The sequence below is a fragment of the Tachypleus tridentatus genome, chromosome 7, assembly GCF_004210375.1.
Source record: "Tachypleus tridentatus isolate NWPU-2018 chromosome 7, ASM421037v1, whole genome shotgun sequence".
In the NCBI taxonomy this organism is placed as follows: Eukaryota; Metazoa; Arthropoda; class Merostomata; order Xiphosura; family Limulidae; genus Tachypleus; species Tachypleus tridentatus.
In genome coordinates this window covers 5,151,368-5,178,228 of record NC_134831.1, presented here as the reverse complement: position 1 = coordinate 5,178,228, position 26,861 = coordinate 5,151,368, and the positions used below count along the sequence as shown (strand labels likewise).

At 30.3% G+C, this 26,861-nt stretch overlaps 1 protein-coding gene across 1 annotated transcript in view; it reads left to right on the top strand.

Annotated features, from left to right (window-relative positions):
* The window catches only part of LOC143255033 (voltage-dependent T-type calcium channel subunit alpha-1G-like), a 226,544-nt gene that overhangs the window by 181,073 nt on the left and 18,610 nt on the right, over positions 1 to 26,861 (top strand). The window contains 15 exon segments of the mRNA XM_076510047.1: positions 338 to 534; positions 1,972 to 2,383; positions 4,877 to 4,956; positions 5,471 to 5,663; positions 7,081 to 7,265; positions 7,962 to 8,088; positions 8,601 to 8,732; positions 9,749 to 9,838; positions 14,395 to 14,608; positions 17,609 to 17,760; positions 18,559 to 18,668; positions 20,123 to 20,253; positions 22,087 to 22,236; positions 23,043 to 23,164; positions 26,215 to 26,484. Of these exon segments, the coding sequence (XP_076366162.1) occupies positions 338 to 534; positions 1,972 to 2,383; positions 4,877 to 4,956; positions 5,471 to 5,663; positions 7,081 to 7,265; positions 7,962 to 8,088; positions 8,601 to 8,732; positions 9,749 to 9,838; positions 14,395 to 14,608; positions 17,609 to 17,760; positions 18,559 to 18,668; positions 20,123 to 20,253; positions 22,087 to 22,236; positions 23,043 to 23,164; positions 26,215 to 26,484 (2,565 nt within the window).

Sequence of the window (26,861 nt, the reverse complement as noted above, 5' to 3'; positions counted from 1 at the left end):
TATTGAATATCTGTTTTACATGATGTAAAATATGCTTGATATATATTTCATTGCACTCATTAAACATCACCCTTTGTTTTCCTGAAGAAGAATAGTGAACTATTAAAAAACACTCGAGTTTTGGGTCTCGTTTTGAAAACAGTACAACTTTTGTAGGTGATCCTCTGTGCTAACTTGTTAATCAGAATTTGGGGATTGTTTATGTATTTAGATTAAATTTACTTCAAAAAATCTGAAAATCATGTTTAACAGTTTACCATCAAAAGTAATAACAAAAATGAAAACGAATCAATACAAGGTGTTTTATAAATGTTGTACAAATTTTTATTTTCTCAAGGATTCCATATCTCATTCACCTACGCTTAATAGTAATGCTGGGTCTTTAAAGTTGCGAAGACGGGGCAGTATGTGTAGTTGGAGAGCTTGGCAGAAATGGAAGAAAGACAAGGAAAGCTTGGTTAATTCTGATAGTGGCTCAATAATTGATGGAGAAGAAATGTTGCTGAACAATAAAGCCATAGTCTGTCGTAATAAGTAAGAATTTATACTAGTTTTATAATGTAACTTAACCCTTTCCTGTCTAATGTAATATCTGTAAAGCATGCACTTCAAACATAAAACACGATAATTATTAGACATTTTGAAACTGAAGTTAACTTGTTTTGGATAAATTTGCAACTTATTATTGAAATAAAAAGAAAACTGTGAGACTTAGTTGTCTACTCTCATATTATACAATATGCTCTTGTCTTTAATGTTAGGATTGTATTAATAATAACACAACTGTAGGCTTCAGGTGCTCATCTTATTTTGCTAAAAGTGCTTTTTGCAATAAATTACTTTGTGTATCATTAACAATTCTATATATGGGTAGTGTTTATCTTGCTATTTCTTACTCGCAAAAGTACTTTTAAAAATTATATACTGTTGTTTTACAAGAGACTTTGCGAATAATCTAAACTCATACTGTAGGCAAAATTCACTTTAAGACTGTACTAAGAGTTTAAAAATTAAGGTCTGTTAGGAGGAAAAGATCAGGGTATAGGAAAAATTACATGCAATATGGAAAATAATCTGTGCTTTTAGTAGGTGATTTTAGTAGCTATTGAAACTAAGGAGTTTTAAGACAGGAAGTGCAATTTGGCTTTTTTCACACCATTATTTTAAAATTTTATAATTTCTAAACTATTTAAATTAGAAATAAATATATATAAAGACAACTGATTTATAGCCGTCTTTTGTATGTTCACAAGTGTTATCCATACCAGTGTGAAGTTTAATATTTATATTTTTCAAATGAAATTTACAACTGGGCAAAATCAAAAATCAAAATTAGGAAAAGAATTTTTTTTTTTTTTTTTGCTAATTAATCCAAAACAAATCTGGGTGAAGGTTATATCATAACAAGCTTCTAAATCTGACGTTTCAGATTTCAGATGATAATTTGAGGGGTAAGATTAGTCAAAAACTTATGAAACATATTTATATCATTAATCTACACAGATTTAGTTGCAAACAGCATTCCAAAAATAGGTCTGTGTGTTATGTAATTGAATCATGCCTTAAGTTATTAATGTACAAAGATATTTGAGGATTTTGTTATCAAATAGTGTGGAAACAAATTCTTATTTTGTGTGTTTGAATAAACAAATATTTAATTCCTGTACTATTTATACTCTTGTTGTTGAAAGTAAATTATGGTTATTTGCTTGCTGTTGGTTAAGAATTATTGGTAAAATTGTTAAACATTTGCACTTGATATTCAATATAAATTTCTAGAGCTGTCATTAATATATTGTAAAATTTTTTTATGAAATATGTATTGATACTTTTGTTTTCTTCACATTTTAACAACAGTTTAAACTATGGTTATATGAATCTGTTTACCTGTTTTAAGATAAAGACATAAAAGTTACTGTAATTATTTTTAAGTTATTACTTTGTTTCTTACTGGGTAATATGACTTTTCAGTCCTGCAGTTGATCACACCCATTGTAATGGAGGACTTCCAACTTTAAGCAACACTCCAAATAACAAACGACCTTTGTTATCAAAACAAAACAGCATCAGTAGCCATAAAACTCTCACTCCACAAAACTCATTAAACAGCCATTCTTCTCTGTTCCCAAGTGGAGTTCATTTGGAAGCCCTCTACAGTCACATCCCTTGCAGTCGTCAGGCTTCCATTATCACGAGCGTGGTAAGTCACAATACCCTGAGTCCTCAGCAATCCCTCAACAGCCACAGTTTCATTCCCAGTAGACAAAACTCCCTAACAGGTTCCTCACTAAAAGATGACTTCAAACCAAACAACCTTGGTGAAATACCATCAATGAAAATTGAGAATGGAAGCCATCCAATTGACAAGCATTTCAGTGGAAAGGTAAAAGCAGTTTAATGTTTTATATAGTATTTCATGGTGTTGGCACATATTCTCTATCTGATTGAAGAACACTAAAGTACTCGGTGTTACTGACCATAAAGTCACTCTGATAACAAAATTCTTCTGAAAACAAAGTTTTAATGAAAAGAAAGAAAGCCATCACTTCATATTTAGAAGTAGATTGATAATAGTCTAAATCTGGTGAAAAAAATTTCCTTAAACTAAAAACTATTATTCTGCTCTTAGCAATAGTTGATGTTGATTTAGATAAATTTCTGTGATTGGCTGTTTGTGGTAATATTTTTTTTATCAAAAACTTTGACTTAGCTAGTTTTATGCATAATAAAATTGGGATGTTCATTTCTGATGCACACAGAATAAACACTTTTAAAATTCAGACAGAATTCCAGTGTGTGACACCCTGTCTGTAGGCCTCAGTGTTTCTTTGTTGAAAAAAACTTACTAGTAGATAAGATGGTAATACTATGAACATTAGATAAAACTTCATGCTACATTGATATATCTATCCTGCTATGTAGACGTATCTGATAGTGACTTGTTCTTTCAGTGTTTTTGCTGAGTAGGGGCTTAGGCAAAAAACCAGCATTGTTAAAATTTTGTCGTGTTTTAAGATTGTTTTTTTAACAACAAAGTAGTTTTGTAATGATAGCATGCTATTTCAAATTTTTAATTTTTTTGTTGAAAATTGTTTAATTAAGATTTATAGCTAAGCTATTCACTTTAAAGTTATCAATCAATGCATGTGTACGTATAAATATATGGTTTCTGCAACAAAACACTTTAAAAATTTGTCACAAGTGAAATAAGACAAGTATTTTGTAATATTAATAACTGTAATGTCAATACTTAATGCACAATAAAGATAATAAGGACACTGATTGTTGCATTTCATAAAATTTGTCTATATCAGGATATCTCTATTATTAATTGTACACATTGAATTTTGTAGTCAGACTGATTCGGTGGTCATGCTACTATAGATCATTGTGAAGAAAGGTTTGTTATAATGTTACTCGTAGTGTAACTTCCCTCTGTTAGGAGTTTGTTTTGATCCACCCTGCATATTAATGTTAGTTTGTTGTAGTGTTATTTGTAGTTTCACTTTCCTCTATTAGGAGTTTGTTTTGGTCCACCCTGTATATTGATGTTAGTTTGTTGTAGTGTTTTTTGTTATTTCACTTTCCTCTATTAGGAGTTTGTTTTGGTCCACCCTGTATATTGATGTTAGTTTGTTGTAGTGTTATTTGTTATTTCACTTTCCTCTATTAGGAGTTTGTTTTGGTCCACCCTGTATATTGATGTTAGTTTATTTTTGCAATACTTGTAATTTTGCTTTCCTTTGTTAGAAAGTTGCTGTGGTCCACCCTGTATTGAAAGTAAAGATTGAGGAACATAAATGTGCAGTAAAAAATGGACAAGTAATAAAACCTGATCTTACTGAATGTGTACAGTGCTGTACAAAAGTGTCAGGACAAGAGAATATTTTATCATTCTTTCCATTTTATGTTAATTCTCCTATGTCATTACAGAATGTAGATTTCAACACTTTGTTAGTTGTTCACTGATACCTGTGTGAGAATTGTTATCATTTTTTTAGAATTTCCAAATATTTGTACTAAGTACATGTCAACTGCAATGGTACCTATTACTGTCTTAACTATATAGAAAGAAGTTAGTGAGTGAGGAACTAACATATGGTACCACTATGTACAATAAGAAATAAATTTAATAGCACTACACAAATATGCCTTGATAAAAACAATGTTTAACATTATATATTAAGTTTTGTTGTCATGCCATGGTCCAAAAAATGTAGAGAATTGTTCACGTAATCTCAAAGGACATTTGGATTAAATATGATGCACTGATGCCTGGAAGTCTGTTCGAAGTTATTAAAGCAAAAGGAAGACACATAAAATTACCTGTTTACTGAACTTGAGCACTTCCACCAAGTTTCTGTTGTACTAAGTTAGAAGATTAATAAAACGTTGATGTTTCACCTGTGATTTACCTTCCATTGTTCTTTAAATGTAGCCTGAAATTTGGTGTTTGATTGTCCTAACACTTGCAGAGTACTGTATCATTAACCGAACCATTAGATATTGAATATTGAACGAATAGGGTAGGAGCATTTTAAAAGGATATGGCATATATTGCTTGAGTAGGTCCACATTTGATAAATAAGGTTACAGGTGTCAAATGGTGTAACATAGATATTAAATACTAACTTAGATGTAGATGTCTGATCATTCAAAAAGATTTCTGTTGGAAGTCAAAACATTAGGCCTTTATGTTGTAATTCATAGTTTGTACAATTGTGGTTTGTTTGAGATATTTGAGGAATTTTGGATTCAATAAATAAGTAATAATTGTTCATTATGTCAGTCAACAATGAAGTACTTTAATATTATTTGAATGATATTGACACATTGTAACTAATGTTTTGATATTGTTTTTATTTGTTATCCATAGCTCTGTTGGCTGATCGAACCTCAGGGCTGTTTGAAAGAACGTAAAGAATATTCTATATTTCTTTTTTCCCCAGCAAACAGGTATGTATGCATAGTAGCAGAAGTAAAAAATTCTATCATATAAAACTTGTCAATAGACAGACAAAGTGAAAACTTGACAAACTTTTGTTGCAATTTGGCTTTATCTAGCAATAGATTATAAAGGCATACTAACTGGATAACTAGCACTGTAATATAGAATAATTGTTAAGAAAAAAATGATGTATATACATCTGCACAGTTAAAGTTTGTTCATTAGTCAGAGTGCTGCACGTAAGAATGTTTCCACCATACATATTAATATTTTTGTTTTAATAAACATATGGAAAAGATTGCAAATTATAGTTCTGACATTTGTTTTGTACTTGACCCACTAGCACAGCATATTAACTGTAATAATTGTTTACATTTTAGTTTTTTTTTCATCCTATTCATCATCAGTTTGTGGCCAACTTGCAGATAGTTAGTGATTTATCTTTTGAACCATTATCCTTCATAACTTTTAACTGCATTATCTTGCTAAGATGTTTGTTCATGCTTTTTGTTCACATTCTAGACTTCGTCAGCTTTGCGACCTACTTGCAGACAATAAAAATTTTGATTATGGAGTGTTGTTTTTTATCACTCTAAACTGTATTACTTTGGCAATGGAGAGGCCCAACATCCCACCAGAAAGCCTCGAAAGAGAGATTTTGACAGCATCCAACTACATTTTTACAGCTGTATTTGCTGTGGAAATGGCAGTTAAAGTAAGTTAATCAAGTTTACTCCATGTTTGTGCAATTTAAATATTTTTACATAAGGCACCTATCAGAGAATTATAATGTGATAAATTTAAGTATTGTTGATTTATTAAGAGCATATAAATAGTTCAATACTTTTATCATTATACAAGTTGATTTTCAGTGTTAGCATAGTATATACATACAATTAGGATTAAACTAAATCACCTAGGGTGGTCAAAGCTTATGAAAGATAATTGCAATTACACCAAGGATGTTCAATTAATGAAACATGCATTCTAATCTTTATAAGTGAGAACTTAAGAAACCTATATTTAATTAGCTCTACTCATTTTTAGTTTGATGTAATTTCCCTCTTAAGTAGGTAGCTTGCTACATAGACTGTAATTAAGTTAGTATCAATTACGGTCATCTGATTATTAGTAATATTGGGCCTGGCATGGCCAGGTGGTTAAGATGTTCGACTCATAATCTGAAGGCCACACCAAACATGCTCGAACTTTAAGCTGTGGGGTGTTATAATGTGACAGTCAATCCAACTATTCATTGGTAAAATAGTAGCCTAAGAAGTGGCTGTAGGTGGTGATGACTAGTTGCCTTTCCTCTAGTCTTACATTGCTAAATTAGGGACGGCTAGCGCAGATAGCCTTTGTGTAATGAGAATTTCAAAACAAACAAACAAATTATTATTAATAAAGAATGCAAAGAAATAGATATAAGTATGTCTAAATTAATTCTCTCTCTGAGTGAAATGTTTTACTATGTATAGTATTATTAAATGTTCTTAAACAAGAATGTGAAGTGTTATATTTTTATTACAATGTGTTAATTATATTATTCTTTTCATTTAGGAGTGAGATCTTAAGGGTATATTGTTCTGTGTTGTGGTTTAATATAAAGCTTAAAAATGAACTCTCTGCACTCTGTACACCTTGTGGAGTCAAGTCCAGGAATTATGCTTTGTAACTCCATATGTTACTGCTGATCCATCACTCCAAGGGGGTCTTAAGGATACGTGTTTGTACAAAACGTGTACTTGTACTGTTATTGACAGTTTTGGCCATAATCCCAGTGTGTGTTACATCTTCACAATAGTTCAAGAGCACTTAATATTTTGTATTTTGTTTAATTTAAATAGTATATGAACTTTTATAAGAATCAAGTTAATAATAATTATGAGGCTAAATGTAAGCTGGAATTTGCAACAAAATTCTATTCATTTTTTTTTCTTTTCTATTTACCAGTTTTTGTTTTGGTTATTCCAATCTTTAGCTGTATTATGATTGACTAAAACAAAACAACAGTAGAAGAATATTCTAAACCAGAGATTGTATACGTATAGCCTAAGGTTCTGTTGTATACATACTTTTATTTTCATCTGTAAGTGTAATCAGATGATTAACTGTTTTTTTTTTTTATTCAGGTAATAGCTAAAGGCCTGTGGTATGGAGAGAATGCTTACCTAAAATGTGGTTGGAATGTTATGGATGGCATCTTGGTTTCAATTTCTTTGTTGGATTTTGTTTTGTCTTTTGTGGCACATGGTAGTCCCAGGATATTTGGAATCTTACGAGTGTTTCGGCTTCTTCGTTCACTTCGTCCACTGAGGTTAGTTTTGAAGGACATAATTTGAAAATCATCAAAATTTTACATTTCAGAATCTTAACTAGTTTTCATGAGAGTTTAAACTTTGTAGCACAAACTGGAGAGTTGTATTCATTGTTAAAAAGACAAATGAAATATGACCTATTATTCCAGAAAAAAGAGTTTTTATTTAAGCCAACATTTTAATGAAGTTTTAATTACAAAATGTTGACTTAAACACAGCTATATTTGCTGAAGAAATAGGTTGTGTTTTATTTATTTTTGTTAATGATGGATATGATTTTACTTTGAAAAACACTGTGCTTGACTTGTATCTCAGAATGGCTGGTATGGGTATTAAAACTTATACTGATAAGGAGAGAACAATGTTTCGACCTTCATAGGTCATCTTGAGGTTAAGAAAGAGAGAGTTTGAATGTGACTGTTGATGGGACACATCTTGGGAACATGAGTATAAATGGGTAAGAGATTGTTCTGAGATACATTTTTATTTCTAGTGGGTTTATCATCATCAAGAATTGTGCTAGGTTTATATCATGTAGTTTTTTTTGTCTTATTTTTGTAATATTCAGTATATAAATTTATTTTTGCTTAATAACATTTTTATTAGTTACATTTAAGTTTCACGCTTTAGTTTTTTGTGGAAATGATATGATTACTGCCATTGATACTGAAGTAAGTTTTGATAAAATTTTTCAGGGTGATAAACAGAGCTCCTGGACTAAAGCTAGTTGTCCAAACTCTGCTGTCTTCCCTTCGTCCAATTGGCAATATTGTTCTCATCTGTTGTACTTTCTTTATCATCTTTGGGATACTAGGAGTTCAAGTAAGACCAATAGCATTCCTTTTGTGCAGTGGAGAAACTGTAAAAACCAAATCTTTATTAAATGATGGAACAAGTCTGTCACACATGCATTACATTAGAGATAACCAGAAGTGAGAATTTTTTTTTTTAAGCTGTGTGTGTATGCATTGAAAACTGTTGATTTTTACCCTTAATTTTAGCACTTTGATAAATGTTTAATCATCAGTAGAAGACTTGATTTACTTTAGGAATGATTTAAATTAAAATTAATTTGATTTAATAATACATAAAAAATATATTTAAGCTGCATATTATATAATACTTTGTACACTTTTGAATTTGAGTATTTCATTGATTAGAATTAGTACATCTTTGTAGTAAATTAAACCATTTTCAAGTAACTAGGATTTTTCAAAACAAAGTCGAGTAAATTAGCTAGTATGTATAATTTTAGGTGATTATAAAGGATGTGTTAATTGCAGAAAACTCCAATTACTGACAGGTACTTTTCAAGATTTTTCTGTTTGATATAGTTGTTCAAAGGGAAGCTTTACTACTGTGATGGACCAACTTTGAAAAATGTAAATAACAAAACCCAGTGTTTAGCAGCAGATCCTCGTAATGAATGGGTGAATCGAAAGTATAATTTTGACAATCTAGGGCAGGTACAGTATGTTTTTATAGTACTAACATCTGTACATATTTCAGCTTCCAGTACTTAATCACAGCACGGATTATTAATAAAAAAATATATTTTATCTGGCAAACTAAAGAAATTTACCTAGTATGTGATGGTATCTATTTATGAGTTTGTATAATAATATAAATAATTATTATAAACTATCCAAACAGAATAAACTGTGCCATTATCTTCAGTATTCATCAATTATACAAATAATGTGCATGTTATACCTTCATTCAGTAAAGTTTACATTGTATATTTCATAAATGTTCACACTGTAATTCTGTCTAGAGGCCTCTTGATTAGGGCACTCAGCTAGCAATCTGAGGATTGTGAGTTTGAATCCCCATCACTAAATGTGCTTGTCCTGTATGGATGTCAACTGGACCAACCACTTAGGTATAAAAATTCTTGGCTTAAAAAGATATTGGCTGACCCCAAGCAATTTGGGATTAAGATTCTAAAGAAAAGTAAAAGTTCCATCTACTAAGATCAAGTTATTTGCTGTAAGGTCTTATAGTACCTGCAGGACTTTAGAATACCTGCATCTCTTTCATTTGAGAGATTTCTAGAATTTTGTGAATTTTCATAATTTAATCATTAAAAATTATTTTAAGGATAATAGTACACATCTTTAATAAAATGTCATAAGTAGAGACAGAAAGCAATAATTTTAATATTCAAATAACTTGAACTTGCTTTTACCATGAGTTACATTTCTGTTATTTCACTGATTGATCATAACTTGGGTGTAATTCTTTATATAAACTTGAAGACAAAGTAATGCAATGTTACATTGTGTAAGTACATTGTGTATCTAGGTAATCCTAAAATTCCAATTATGTATGTTTTATTGGATGTAAAATGAAGACTTACAAAAGGTAAGAATCAAATGATATGTAATCAGAAGAAAAGATCTGTTTTGAAGTTTTGGAAAAATACAGAATCAGATTTTGGATTTTAATGATTTCTTTTGTTGCATTTGTTTTCTGTCCTTAGGCTCTCATGTCGTTGTTTGTTTTGTCCTCGAAAGACGGCTGGGTTAATATTATGTATACGGGGCTGGATGCTGTTGGTGTAGATCAGCAGGTATGTACACATACTGTATAATTAATGTACACTCAGACATCAGTATGAAATGCTTGTTATAGTTTGAGGCGTAAAAATAGTCAACAATTACTGACAACAAACTTTCTTTCTCTGTGACTGAAAATGCGTCATAAAGCAAAACGTGAACAGAGATACCTATAATGGTTCTGTCACTACCTAGTTATCTTAATAGTTATTTTAGTTAGAAATGAAGCCTGGATTATGTATCATTTACAAAGAAAAACAAACTCAGAATGTTTCACTAAAGAATGCAGAGTTTGCCATGTCATAGCTCAATATTTATCTCAAATAAATTGGGGACAAAGTGCAAAAATCTTACCATAAAAAATTATTCTTTTAAATATGTATGAAAAAATAAATTGTCCTCTAACAAAGTATTATTTTATTGTATTAGTATTGCTTAGATTTCATTTATTATAAATAAACAATATATATTTTACCAAAAGCAAATAATTGGTCAGGCAGAGCTCTACTGTTTATATGAAACCATAGGAAAACATTTTGCTATTTTATAAAGATTTATCACTGAAAATTACATTTATTTTATTGAAATATTATGGTTCCCTGAGGCTACACCTCTTCTGAATATTTATTGTATCTACAATTGTATCTATTTTATTATTACCTGATTAAGCAAAAACCATCATTATGTTACTTATAACTCAAAATGAGTAAAATAATATAATAATAATGTTAATATATTGTACTTTAATTGTAACAGAGATAGTGTGGTATGTAAGTATTGATTTTGTATCTTTTATGTATTTCATATCATACAGTAGAACCCCAATTAAAAGACATTTTGAAAAACAGGCACTGTACCATCAAAGGAGGACTTCTTTGGTCTCTTTTTCTATTTTCTACAATTTCTAACCAAAATATGTATTGTAATAATGAGCACTTTAGTATTCTGGATTGAGGTCAGTGTTTTTAGTCTGATTTTCTGTACAGGCAATCAATAAACCAGGCAGTTATCTAAGTATGCCTTTATGGTGTACTGCTAAATTACAAAACATCCCAGTATTCAGACACTTGTGATATTTATTCATTTGGCTCTGAACCATATATTTTAATAAATGTTTTCATAGATTCAAAGTACAGTCTTATAACCCTGGGGAATTTTTGTTGTAAATTCTGTAGGATACACAGGCTGATAAAGTTCACATTGTGTTTGAAAAGGAGTCACATAAGCTTAATTATGTGCACATACTTTATTGCCCTCAAGAGTATTATATTACAGTGTTACGTAGCAGTGATTCCTTGCTCTGTTTTCAGTGGATTTCTACACCAGCTGTTGGCAGTGAAATAAACACAGAAAATAAATGAAAAACGTTTAGCAGTTTAAACTCTATAGAGAAGTATTTTAAGACTTTGAGACCAATAATAAAAAAAAAAGACAGCTAATCTACCCCCTGAGACCTCTGTTGACACTACATGTCATGAAAATGTGCAACTCAGAAACAAAATGGAGGGATTTGAAATTCAGAAGGTTAATATAGTCTGTATGGAACCCGGCATTGTGTGGCTCATTTATTATATTAAAGGCATCTTTTCATAGAGGGCATTTTGATGTAGCTGAAAGGGTGCCCTTGATGTTGAGGTTCTACTCTACAATTTTATCAGTTCATGGAAGATTAAAAAAAGTTGAAATAAAAGAAATATGTTAATTGAAAAATCACTTTATCTAAAGATCTCATGATGTTCCATGACCTTACAGTTTTAAATTTGTGATATTTTTTAAATGCTTTCAGTGTTAAAAAAGCAAATGTAATTAAGTAATATAATTTTTTTTGGGACAATATGGGACCTATTTATCCATCTTGGCTATTCCATCCTTTAAACTTAAACTAATAGTAAATAAGTTAAAGTGTAAAATCCAGCCCTTATCATTTATTTACTTGTTGAGCTTTCTCTTAAACTCACTTAAATTTACTACCTCTACAACAACCCATCCCAAAGGCCAACCACCATGTTAGAAAAGTACAACTGTCTTAGTAAAGATGGCTCTTATTCTGCTAAGATTTGTGTGTGTCCTGTAGTTGTAATATTCTCATTGTTAAATATGAAAAAAAAAAAAATTAATGCTATAAATTCTCTTTACAGTCTGAAACACCTCAATCAGATTCCCTTTAACTCTTCTTTTTTCCAGAGAAAACAACTTGAGATATTTCAATTTCTCCTTATTTGACAACCCCTCCACCCCACACACAATTCTAGTAACCTTCCTCTGAACCTTTTCCAACAATTCACTGTCTTTCCTATGGTAAGAAGTCCAAGACTGAATACAGTGCTCCAAACATGGCCTAACCAGTGACCTATACAATGAAATTATAACATCTTTAGACTTGTATTCAATATTTCTGTAGATTGAATCTGAAATCCCATTTACCCTACTACTGGCAAAAAACACGTTGCTTGAATGGCTTTAAAGTCTGATTGGTTACACCAAGATCCTCTTCTTTCATGACACTGCTAAGGTTATTCTAATCCAGATTATAATTCATATTATCACAACCCACTTATATTATCTTATGTTTATTATAATTAAAAACCATTTGACATTTATTTGTCCAACTCACTAAGTGAACTAAATTCTCTTTTTAAACAGCAGCATTCTCATCACAGCTGGCAACACCAAAGATCTTAATGTCATCAGCATATTTGAGTAATATATTGACCATTCCTTCATATTTGTCATTGTTGTAAACCAAAAAAGAGCAAAGGTCCTAAGACTGGGCCCTAAGGTACCCCACTTTTGACATTAATCCAGTTTGACTAAACTCCATTTTTAACAACTCTCTGCTTTCTTCTATCCAGTTTGCCAACTTATCCCTTACCCCTGTAGAGATAATTTATTTAAAAGTATTTTGTGTGGAACTTTGTTGAAGCTTCCCAAAAATCCAGATATACCAAATCTACACCCCTACCCTCTTCTATGTAAGCAGTAACCTTTTTGAAGAATATGAAAATATTTGTAAGGCAAGATTTTCCTTTAGTGAAACCATGTTGACTATCTGATAAAATTCTAAACATTCTTAAATAACTTTGCAAAAAATATCTTTTATTGTACTTTCCAAAAATTCCCATAACTGATGTAAGACTATTGGGTCTATAATTACTGGGACAATTTTTTATCACCTCCCTTGAAAAGAGAAGTTAGATTAGCTAACTTCCAATTTTCTGGTACCTGCCCACTATTCAAGAACATACAAAAAGTAAATGCAAATGGCTCACATTTACAATCCTTAACCTTCTTGAAAGCCCTTGAGGAAATATTACCTGGCCCAGTTGACCTATCTTTTTTTAAGCTTCCCAACTTTTTTTAACAAACTCAGAATTAATGCAGTCATCTTGTTTGAGTTGTTTTCCATTTATCAACTGTTTAAGATATATAATACTCTAGAAATCTCCATTAATAGAAACGTGAAGAAAGGAGAAAATTTAATAACCCAGCCATCTCATAATCATCATTTACAACCCTTTATCATTCCTCAAGGGTTCTACCTCACCCTAACAGTTTGTTTACCCTTAATGTATTTAAAGACATTGTTACTGTTAATTTTTACATCTTCAGTTAACATTTTCTCATGCATCCTTTTTGGTATCTTAATGTTCTGTTTCACTAACTTTTTCAATATTCTATTATCTTCTTAATTTTTCCTTCATGTCAGTCAGTTTAGATTTCTTAAATTTATGACTATTTTCTTTAATTCTATCTTTTATACTCTTTGTAACAACCTGGTTTTTTTACTTGTATCTACCATTTTTTCTATAAGGAATATGTTTATCTTTAAAAAATTTCTACATTTTCAAATAATCTTCACAACAGATAATTCTTGTTTTATTACTTAAAATCTGTAACCAAAATAGTATTATTTCTTATCTCCATATGCAGCAAAACATTGAACTTAATAGAGCAATGATCATTTGCCCAAGATATTCCTGAATTTACACCCAACCAATTATTTCTACATTTTATGTCAACAATAAATGTAAAATGACATTATTGTTAATCAGTTGGTTCCCTTTGGTGAAGAGATTCATATTGACCAGTTTCTCCTTCATGGTGGTTTGACTCTAACATTTTTTATTCTATGTGCCTGAAATTAAAATCATTCATAATTATGTCTTCATTGACAGATGAAAAATCGAAAAAAAAGTGTTCATTGAAATTAATTCTTTCAAGAACTTGTGATGTTCCATGACCTAATAGTATAAAATATGTAAGATTTTGTAAACTGTTGTCAATAGGTTTTCATAAATGTGCTGTTTCATCCACACTGATACATTTTTATTTTTTTTATATCCATTCATTATCAAAAGAGCCTTTCTGTGTCTAATTGAAACATGCTGAAAATAAACTAAGTGAAGCATATACCAAGAAATATGCTGCTTGATCTATTTTTCCAGCTGTTTTACTTATGTTTTTCTTATGGAGTTTGACAAATTCATGCATTGTAATTATCATTTCTATAAACCTGAATAATGTGCTATACACCGTTTGCTAATTTTTAACTTCCATATCTTTTCTACAGCCCATTGAAAACTACAATGAATGGCGACTAGTGTATTTCATATCATTCCTCCTTCTAGTTGCCTTCTTTGTTCTGAACATGTTTGTGGGTGTTGTAGTTGAAAATTTTCATCGCTGCCGAGAGGAACAAGAGAAAGAAGAGAAGGCTCGTCGAGCTGCAAAACGTGCTTGGAAGTTGGAAAAGAAACGGCGAAGTATGGACAATAAACTAAATGGTCGGTAGTCTACGTTTCGACTTGAGCCTGGCTGGGCATGGCAAGGCTGAGAGATTATTTGTATTCATTTTTACTGTGTTTTTTTAACCAAGTTTCAAGCTGCTAATACAGTTTCATCATTTCACACTAATATTTTTCTATGCTGTGAAATGGAATGCTTATCTTGCATATTAAAAAAAATAGTTTTTAATCTTTATATATACACACACACGTATATATGACTTACCAATATTTAAACAAAGGGTATGCATAATATTCATAAGGAAGCACATCCTCAGCCTTGCCGCACATCTTATTAAAAAATGTATTTTTAATAACTTTTGTTATTTTTCTTCTTTCTAAAATTGCCTTTTTTTCACAGTTTTCAAACATTTCATTGCTTTTATGTTTTCAACACTTGTGTGTGCTTGTACTTCACTAGTTAATTTTTACGTTTTATCAAAACAAATATGATTGTTTTGTTCTTTTCTACATGTATATTTTTTCCATAACATTAATTCTTCTCCTACTAACTATTGATAATCATTTTTTGTTTTATATTTTCTTACAGGAGAAGTTTGACCTTTCTATCTGTTTGACACTAACCACAAAGATAGACTACATTTTGTTATGAAAGCCCAAAAAAGCCAGGCTCAGTCTTGGTGCAGTTTGAGACTCCTGGCTGGCTGCTCCTCAGTCAGCTTTCTTTCTTAACTTGTTTCCTTCAGTGCACCAATTTAATTATGAAGACTCCAAACCTTGAATAAAACTGAAATGTTTTACAGTGGTTTTGTGTGCACTGAAGGCAAATTAATGGTGGACAGTTACGTCATCCACATCTTTTTATACAACAATGTTTAATTTATTTATTATGTATAAAGATAATTTATGATTTATTTCTTTAGTACAATGTTTGTGAAGAAAATGAAAGAAAACTGGTTTAATTCATAATTTTATTTATTTTTTATATGTGTATTCTAAGTCTCTTTCTTATTATGCAAAAATTGTTATTCTCATAAGTAGTTTGATTTATCAGATAAAGGTAATATAGAGTGCCTAAATAACAGGATAGAAATCATCTGTGAATATTTTACTTTTACCTCTGATATGATTCTATGCTAACTGGGGATTCATTTTTATATTATGGACAAAATATAGTTTTATCTAATTCTGACAGTGTGAAATATAACTTGGTTAAGTGGCTTAAATGCTGAAATATAAGCTTTGTTAGATATTTGGACATAATGATAAAAATAAGACCATATTGTTTTAAGATGTAATCAGTTATTTTAAAATATACAAATTCTATGTTATTTGATAATCATAAACATCTGAAAGCTTTGACACCTTGTAACTGAAAGTCTATTCATACATGGGAATTTTGTTTACTTATACTGAACTGTTGTTACAGGTGATTATTATACATTTCAAAATCTATCTAGCTACATTTTTGGATACTGTGTTTTCATAATTACAATCAGTGGTATAAATATATATGTATATTTTATTTCAAATATAAATTTCATTAGAAACACTAAGTAATGTATTAAATATCAAATTGTGATTAACCTTAAGATTGTCTTAATAATTATTTTCTTAAGTTAAAATTATGTAATAGTAACAATCCCGTGAAATATACTGACTGAGGTAGCCAGCCATAAGTCACATTGTACCTAAGGTAATGTACATTTAGGTAACTAAATATCTAACTACCCAAAGTTTTATGTTCATACATTGTATATCATGATAATGATTTATTCTGTTGTAGTTCATTAGATGTATGTTTTTAACTTAGAATGGTTTGATGTAGTTTTTTTTTTTTTCCTTTCTACTGCTGTTTTGTTCTGTTGGATTTAGAAAATGTTAGAACATGTTGGATTGTTCTCTCAGGTTCTCTAGTTTGGCCTCTGGCATGACTGGGTTTTGTATAGATCATTAGAATGCAGTGATTTTCTTTTATTACTTATTGGAATGAGAAAATGAATTGATTGGGTGGATGCATATAGCAGAACTAATGCACTGTAGATTGCCTGATGCCATCAGACATAACACGCACTTTTGATGAATTATCTCTGCAAGTTAGTTGGAGCCACTCTTTTTGTTTTACATGTATTTATAAGATAGCATTAGAAAAATAAAGGACTAATTAGACCTGATATGTGTGAATGTATGTGTGACTGCTTCCTGTATATGCTGTAAATATGCCATTCTATTTCACTGCAGTTAAGATGTACTTCGGACAATTTGAGAAACAAATTAACCCGTTAATTGCTGAGTTTTGATTCAGTAGTACATGCTTATATAAATATGTTTCTAGTATACAGTAACTCTGCTAAAATATTTATCTCTAAGGAATTACAAATAGTTAGAGAGGAGTTAGAGATATTTTGTAGTAACTCGATCTGTTAGCCATTCGAAAGTTGTCTATCATGAAGTAAAAAACACAACTGTAAAAAAAGGTTTTTATATAATACAAAAAATGCCATTCATTTACCTGTATAAAAAATTAAAGTCAAATTCGTTGTACGTGGGTGGTGTGAAAAAGACACATCTGTATGATATGTCAGGTCCTTCTCTTCCTAATCTTTCTCAAAATATCTTAAATTTAACACTGAGTGTATCTATATAATATGAGTAGCATGGGTGATTTGTTAATACTATTGAGTGCATACTCATTTTATTTGTACAAGTCTGGTATTTTAAGACTGTTAAGATGAAAATTTTGATTTGTGTGAAAGAAGTACACTGTTAGTTTTATGTAGTTAAATATTATCAAATTTAGTTTATTAATTATTGTTCTTATGTTTTCAAGACTCGGTGCTAGATGTTACTTTTAAATGTTTGTGAACTGTTGATTATGAATGGCTTCTTTAATGTTTGGTTTGTTCATTTTTTTGTTTTTGAAATTTGATATTTTTAAGACTTCAGCACAAATGTTTTAAGGTATTTATTCTGTATAGATTGCATATTTGAAGAAGGAAACCCAAAAAATGATTGTATAAATTATGTTTTTCATTTTAGAAATAAGAGAACCCCCATACTATATCAACTTCTCCAAACCACGACTTTTCATTCATAATATTATAACCAGCAAGTACTTTGATCTGGCAATAGCAGCTGTGATTGGTCTGAATGTGGTTACTATGGCCATGGAATTCTATATGATGCCTGTGGTAAGTTCTGGAGTTGCTGATAATTATAGCAAAATGTTTTTAAGAAAGACATACATATTGTGATGCAACTTACATAGTTTTAATGGTTTTATGTCATGTCTGATTATTTTCATATTATTTCTGATAAATTAAAATACAGTTATCAGAATTGTAAGTACATAAAAAAGTAGAATAAATGTAATAAAAAATAAAATCTGTTTTAAAAGCACTGTACCAGTTTAATTGTAACTTGTAAGTACGTAGTTACAATATACCAAGCGTCTTCTGGTTAGGCTTAAGAATTATTATCGTGAAAACTGTCGAGTTGCTTGTGTTTCATTAAGTTTAGTAAAGAAAATGAATAGTTCTAGAAATTGTTGTGTGTTGATGCTGTTATTTTCATGAAAATGTTTTATCAGCATATCAATATTTCTGGGTGTGTAGAATATTTATGTATTAAACCATACTCCGTACATGCATGTAAATATTTGTCAGTAATAATGCACGTCTGTCTATTAATAATTTCTTTAGATATTACACACACTTTTTACTACAAGTTACTATTTTATTATGATTACTACTTGAAGAAGAGTTAATTCATGTAACTTGATTAATATTCTCTCTTTCATCTTTTTCTTGTTTTTAAGTATGTAACAGTGTATCTCCTATAAGTAAGGGGAACCCTCAAGCACCAACTGAAGTAATAAATTAACTTGCAAACTACTCTAATTTAAACATGTTTTCACAACTAAAACTATGACATGTTGCTAATGTGATTGAAATTTGTAATAATCTTATGAATTGTTTTTTTTCTTCTAGGAACTTATTTATGCCCTTAAAATTTTCAATTACTTCTTCACTGCTGTATTTATCTTGGAAGCTGTCATGAAGATAGTTGCCCTTGGAGTCAGGAGATATCTTCATGATAAGTTAGTGTGCTAACTAGTGGTTTACATGTAGCTTTAACAGTTGGTAACCTCTGATAAAAGCAAGCTATCTACATGAATCGTAATAAAAATATTAACTTAAATAATAATAATATAGCAACGTAATAAAAAGTTTGTTATGTGAAAAAAACTGTAATTTATTATTATAACATATCGTGTTGTAGATACCAATACTTGTGCTGTTGTCTTAAAGTTTAGTTCCAAAAATATTAACTTAAATAATAATAATATAGCAACATAATAAAAAGTTTGTTATGTGAAAAAAACTGTAATTTATTATTATAACGTATCGTGTTGTAGATACCAATACTTGTGCTGTTGTCTTAAAGTTTAGTTCCAATAATACCTCAAAGATTCGAGCAACTTAAGAGATTTAGAAATAACCCTAAATTTGTGTGGTAAGGCAATAATATGAAATAATATTCAGTAAGTAAAACATGTTTGTAATACATTAAAAAGAAAGAAATATACCTTTCTTACAAGGCACAAAATCTAATTGTTTACTTCTCTCACATTTAATAATATTCTGTTTCTTGAAAAATTATTCTTTTTACGTACTGTAATGGAAACAGTGTAATACTGTTTTTATTTATTCAGAACTTATCTTTCTACACATGTGATTGTAGTAATCTTTTTATTTTGAAGATTTAAATTGTAAGTCACTTTAGTTCACAAATTATTGAATTACTTATTTTTCACTTAGATCTGGAATCTCTAAACCTGCTGCTTGAAAAAAAAAACAATTGTATGTTTGTTGTGAATTAAGAGTTTTATCTTATAGCTGATTTTTAATAACTTCTAAATTTTACTGTAGTTTATGAATCATTTAATAGTCATACACAAAGTTTGAACCATATGTTACACATCTCTATGTAGTTCATCTGGAAAATTTATTGCTCTGAAAAAATCAAAATGCTTGAGCTTCTAATTGCAGTGATTACATTAAAAGTTCTGCAGATATTTGTACATACATAAAGCTGTTTTTTTAACCTCCTGCTTTATTATTAAAATATTGAAGTTATATATATATATAAGGTTGTGTAGTCCTTGTTGAGTAACACAGACTTGAAGTGTAACCAGTAATAATGCTTCCTATTATAAGTGTAATTTACTTAATGTTATGCTAACTTTCTCTGTTGTGGATATAATCTGTTATTGGGTCGGCATGGTCAGGTGGTCTGGGTACTCAACTCATAATCTGAGAGTTGTAGGTTCAAATCCTTGTTGTACAACACCTGTTTGTCCTTTTTGCCGTGGGGACATTATAATGTTACACACAATCCCACTATTCATTGGTAAAAGAGTAGCCCAAGAGTTGGTGGTGATGAGTGATTAGCACAGATAGCCTTCTTGTAACTTTGTGGAAAATTCAAAACTGTCAAACAAATAATCCATTGTTAAATAACACAGGCTAAGAACGATGTTTTATATTGTAGGTGGAACCAGCTTGATGTTCTTATTGTAATACTGTCTGTTGTGGGAATATTTTTGGAAGAAATGGAGTCAAAGATCATCCCCATCAACCCCACTATAATTCGTGTTATGCGAGTACTGAGGATAGCAAGAGGTACTGTATGCTCTCTACATGATTAGTGTGTTTTATTAATGATGTATTTCCTGTTGTTGAAAAGAGAAAAATGAAAGAAATGCTTATGGTGTAAATTTCAGGTCTAATGTTTGTGTTATTTGTAAACCAAACTAGATGAATTTTAATAATTACTATTTTAGAAGTTACATTAAGCAATTGGAAGTTACACAAATCAATAAAAATGTACATTCAACAAGGTTTTTATACGTACATGTGTATAATTGCTGATAGAAATCATGTAAAAATGAAAACATATATGGATAATTTAACAGTGGAACCAATTATGATTCGAAATGTAAGTTTAAAGTCTCGTTTTATAGTGAAAATTGTCGTTTTCTGTGGCAAAGTACTCTTCAGAGAAATATCACAATAGTGCACTTAACAACAGCCTGTTCATTTAGTAATATCATAACATTTCAGGACAACATCATATTATACTGAATTAAGCATGTATTGTTTAACATAGTTTTAAGGTAAAGTAACTCAAAGAAGTAATCTTAAATCCAGCCCTTATCATTCATATACTTATCAAGCTCTTTCTTAAACTCACTTATGTTTACTGCCTCTACAACATCTAAGGGTGACCCATTCCAAACACCAGCCACTCTTAGAAAAACAAAACTGTCTTAGTTGAAGACGATTTCTACTTTCCGAAATTTGTGTTTGTGTCACTTAGTCCTACTATTCTCACTGTTAAATTTGAAAAAAAAATGATGTATCAACATTATTAATTCTTTATTTAATTAATTTATTTAATTCTTTTAACACTATCAATTCTTTACAAGCTTAAACACCTCAATCAGATCCCCCCTACCCTGTAACTTTTTTTTTTTTAAAGAGAAAACAGTATGAGAGACTTCAGCCTCTCCTTTTATGATAACCCCTCTATTGCAGTCATCATTCTAGTGACCCTTCTCTGAACCTTTTCCAATAGTTCAATGTTTTTCCTTAGGTAAGGAGCCCAAGACTGAACACAATATTTTAAATATGGCCAAACCAGTGACCTATACAATAAAATTATAACCTTTTTAGACTTTCATTCACTATTTCTGTAGATAAAACCTAAAATCCTACTTGCCCTACCACCAGCAACAGCACACCACTTCGATGGCTTTAGAGACTGATTGACTATTACACAAAGATCCCTTTCTTTCATAACATTTTTAAACTTATTCCATCCAAATTATACATATAATTCAAGTTATGGTAACCCACATGCTCAAGTTGAACTTATTATAAGCTTTCATTTCTTATTTAGAAAAAACTTGGTAACTTTAAATATTCTATATTCATTTTAGTGTTATCTTTTTTATCTTTTAGTGATGATAATTTTGTTTGTTTTTCATATATGTATGGGAGAAGTAATATGTATGTCCAGAGTTCTCAAAGTTTGAAATATGTTTGCAAAGAAAAATAGTTCATCAGTACTGGCAGTTCTTGAAATCATCAGATATGGATGCTAGACAGTAGAAGTTACTAGATGGCAAATTATATAAAATTTTATATTTATACATACCACAGGACTTCAGTTGGCTCTGTGGTAATTCTGAGGGCTCATAGTCCTAAAAATTAAGTTTCAACACCTGGAGTTGGTAGAGTACAGATGAGTTCATACTTCAACAGTGAACAGACATGCATAACACAAGAGTATAGGTCTAACTATTTCTATTTGCTGTCAATAAAACTGTTGCTTTGTAATATTAAATCTATATATGGTATCATCACAGTAGTTGATTTCTTTATATTTACTGTATGTGAATAGTTTAACCTCATAGCCATGTAAACTAAACATACACTGGTGGTTTATTTCAGTGTTGAAATTATTGAAGATGGCTAAAGGCATAAGGGCTTTGTTGGATACAGTGATGCAGGCTCTACCACAAGTGGGCAACTTGGGTCTCCTGTTTTTTCTTCTCTTTTTCATTTTTGCAGCTCTTGGAGTTGAATTATTTGGTCGACTTGGTAAGTGAAACATATTTCTGCAGTAAAATAGTTGACGTATTACAGTTGGTTGTTGAACATAATTAACTATCAATAAAGGGACTGATGCATATCTGTTAATTTGCATATGGTTATTGACAGTAATTGACACGAGCGTATATTTTGTTTTATTTCACAGCAGCTCGGATTGCATTTCAAAAAGATGAATGTTTAATATTTTCAGTGTCTCAGTTTGAGTTTTATTTTGTTTTATATTATACTAGGATATGAAATGAATGTACATAAAATATTTAAAAACGTAGTTTTTGTTGGATGTTCATAGTATTAAAATATTCCACGTCTTGTTTTAATACCATAGTCTTTGTTAATACATATGACAAAATTTTATTTGATATGATATAATATACCAAAGTAAAATCTGTTTATGTAATTTTTAATTGTTGGCTTATGAGAAAATAAGCTTTACAAATGAGATGATATATTTATTATAAACTATCGCATACTAATTAAAAGAAATATTTGGAAGAAATAAATAAAATAATTTTGTTTTTTAATATTATGTGTTATTATTTTTCAATTTTAAAATGTTTTATTTTCTTGTTAAAGAGTCATCTCTCTATTTTTTGTTGCTGTCCTATAAAATGCAATGATAACTTTCCATGCCAAGGTTTATTATAAACTATCGCATACAAATTTAAAGAAATATTTGGAAGAAATGAATAAAATAATTTTGTTTTTTAATATTATGTGTTATTATTTTTCAATTTTAAAATGTTTTATTTTCTTGTTAAAGAGTCATCTCTCTATTTTTTGTTGCTGTCCTATAGAATGCAATGATAACTTTCCATGCCAAGGTTTAGGAGAACATGCACATTTCCACAACTTTGGAATGGCTTTTCTGACATTGTTTCGCGTTGCAACAGGTGATAACTGGAACGGGATTATGAAGGTATACTGATTCTATGAGCACAGTTTGTGTTATGTGGATCTGTTTATTTCTATGAAGTAATACTTACTTTATGTTTCCAACACTTGTTGTTAGAGTAAATAAAGGAGATCTTGCACTGGTTTCAGTTGGAGTCTGATTGTGTAAATTGAATGTATAATTTGAGATGCTAAATATCTGTAGTTATTTCTTCATTATCTGTCACTCATGGTGTGCATTGTTAGGGTGCTTTTCTTGTGATCTGAGGGTCTCAGGTTTGAATCCCTATTACACAAAACATCCTTGCCCTTGCATCTGTGGTGGTGTTATAATGTTATGGCCAATCTCACTACTCATTGGTAAAAGAGTAGCCCAAGAGATGGTGGTGGGTAGTGATGACTATCTGTTTTTCCCTCTAGTCTTATGTTGATAAATTAAAAATGGCTAGCGCAGATAACTCTTGTGCAGCTTTGTGCAAAATTCAAAACACAAACAACAGACACACTGTCACTTATTCTTGTATCTTTCATATTTGGATGAAACAGGACTTGTATTCCATTGCTGTTAGCAGCTGTGTTGCACTATATTGATAATTCTTTTTATAGTTATCCATTTCAAATTGTCAAAGAGTAAACTTTGATTTTGTAACAAAGTAGGTTTGAATACATCTGCGCTGTCTGAGACTTGAATGTTGCTAACACTAATACATTGAGAATAAGCTTCAATGTCTGATGCATAAAGTCACGTGCAAGTAACTTTTCATTTAGTTTCTCAGAATGATTATAAAACAGATAGCTTATGCCATAATATAACAGAGAAAGTAACAACCATATGCAGGTAACTTAAAGATATTCTCTGATTTCATTGAATAATCTCTAGTAGTAAAAACTTTAAAGAAGGTACCCATAGTTTTCAAGAGGTACTCTTGCAGATTAAAAGCTGGATGTAACTTCTTGAATGTAAGATACTCCTTATATATAGGATTTGTTCAGTCAAAGCCAAAAACATATTTCAATTTTTTTTTGGTAGAATATCAGATGAATTTTATACATGTGTCAAAATTCGTTGTGATGAGGAACCTGGTTGTTGATTAATTATTTGTTACTGGAATAATAACTATAACAATAATAATGGTAATAGTTCCAGCATATCCTGGCTATTAATATACAGGAATCCTTATGTCATATTTACTGAGACTTAAAAAAGAAAATCAGTAATTGTTTTAATCTGTGTTAATAATAAAATCTTTCTTCTTTATTCAGTCCCTTGGTGGGATGCTACAAAGTTCTCAGACATATAATGCTAAATTCTGGGCTCAGTTTACTGAGATGGACACAACAGATAGTCCAGTATGGTTTTACAGTAAAAAAATAACATTCATGGAGTAACTGCATTATTAGTAATACTATGAAAATACATGTAGAAATTATAATGTCTCATAGACCTCAATATGCTACTATTATATATAAAAATTAAAGTTTTTGAACAAAAAGTAAATTAACATTTTCAATGGCACCACCATCTTGAGATGCTGGTTGTGGCTGATGTTATCATAGTGTTATAACCATCCTGTAGCACAGTTATTTATCATAAAGAAATTTTTAATCATTCAGGGCAGTGCAAGTACCATTATAATATAAATATCCTGACCTCAAAATATATTTGTAGCTTCTGTTAGTTAATTTGTATATTTTCTTCTAAACTATTCTATCCAGCATTTTCCATCTTCATCTGATCATTCTGATATTCAGGTCATGTTAAAAGGCTTTCTTTGGACACTTAGTAATATTACTTGAATTTAGGAGAGAATACACACACACACACACAAAACACACAAAATATGTGAACTTTTCTATTTCTTCTCTTCTTAGAAAAGTTTGACTTTTTATGACACGAACTGATTTAAATTTAACCAGTTTCTTCATTTCGTAGGTCACTTCTCAAAATGTAATTTTAAAGAGCATTTATTAAAAAACTTTCAGATACAATTTAACTAAAATCACCTGAATTCAGTATGTATTTTTTAAATACATTATATACAATCTTTATATACATTAAAGTGTATTCAAGAATTACTTATTTGAGCATGTAAAACTTTCTTTCACCTCCTTTCTATTCTTTTGTAATTTTTTTTTATATTAAAAAATTATCTCAATAAATCTCTCTTCTGTTATTGTATAAAAGTAGTTAACTTCCATAATATTTAACAGTTTAATGAAAAATATCTCTTACTGATAATAAAAAATGTCTCTTTTTCATAATGAAAAATGTTTTTTACTTGTGCACTTGTTATAGTTTCATAGCAATATACATAATTGTTGCACATTTCCAACTAACCTTCACTCAACTATTATATTTTTCACCTTTTTTTAGTCACTCCTGCCTATTTAAAGTGGTGCCAAAAACCTTTATGAAATATTTTATTTAAAAAGTAATATTTTGTTTTATATTACATTTTCAGAAACGACCAGTGGTGGCACCAGGATATTTTCGTTGGGGGGCTGAGATAAACTGTGGAGGGGCTTCCCAAAATGCCATCAATATGAAGTATAAATGGTAAATTATAACAATGTAAATACCAAGGTACATTTCACAAAGGTGTGCTATTTTGAACTGTGTTTTCAATGCAGTTTGGCTCATTTGGGGAGGCTCAACCCCCCTGCTGCTGCCACTGGAAATGGGAACATTTGAAAATGTTTTTTTTTTTCAGAATTTCATAATACCTTTTGCTGACATGCAATTGGCTTTTGACAGGATATATCTAATGTGGAATGTATATAAATTTGTTCTCAATCTCAAATTATCTGTTTCACCAACTTAGAATCCACCATTATTTACAAATTCTAAAAGATGTACCAAGTTTATGAAATTATGAATTATTAATGAAAACAAATTTTTTTTTCCTTGTTTTTGAAACTTTTATAGAATTTAAATGGTATAAATTTTCCTCTGTTTCGGATTTATTCAATAATCTGTACAAGCTTTTATCTGCTGGTTGTTTTAAACCTTTTGTCGGTAACTGAAACTGTGGCGATGACTCTTGCATATGCATAGGTAAACATTTTTAATTCTAGGACACTCTTCGAGACAACTGTGATGCTGCTAGTGACTGTGTGACCAACTGCTGTGTATCTCCACTCATTGCTCCTCTCTATTTTGTGGTATTTGTTTTGATGGCTCAATTTGTTCTGGTGAATGTGGTGGTAGCTGTTCTTATGAAACATTTAGAAGAATCTCACAAACAGATGGATGATGATGACGACGATCATGACCTAGATGTGGAAATTGAACAGGAGCTAGCAGCTGAAGTGAGAGCAGCACAGAGACTCAACAAACTTGGACAGGTAATCTACTCTGATAGACTGCATGAGCATTATATGGATGTACGATTTTGTAAAAGTCTTGGACTGATATTGCATGGCATTTTTATATAACAAATAATTGTTTAAAGACATTTTATTTGTTAATAATACAGAGTGTCCATTAATTATTCACCCCATTATAACCCTTTACAAATTCTCTATTCTGTGATGACGAGAAAACCCACTTATAGAGAAAAAGTGTATGTAAAAATGGCTGGTATGGGTAGAGAAACCTCTATGTAGAGGAACAAACAACATTTCACCTGACGATGACCGAAGAAGGTCGAAACGTTGTTTGCTCCTTTACGTAGAGTTTTCTCTACCAATACCAACCATTTTTACATATATAAATTCTCTAT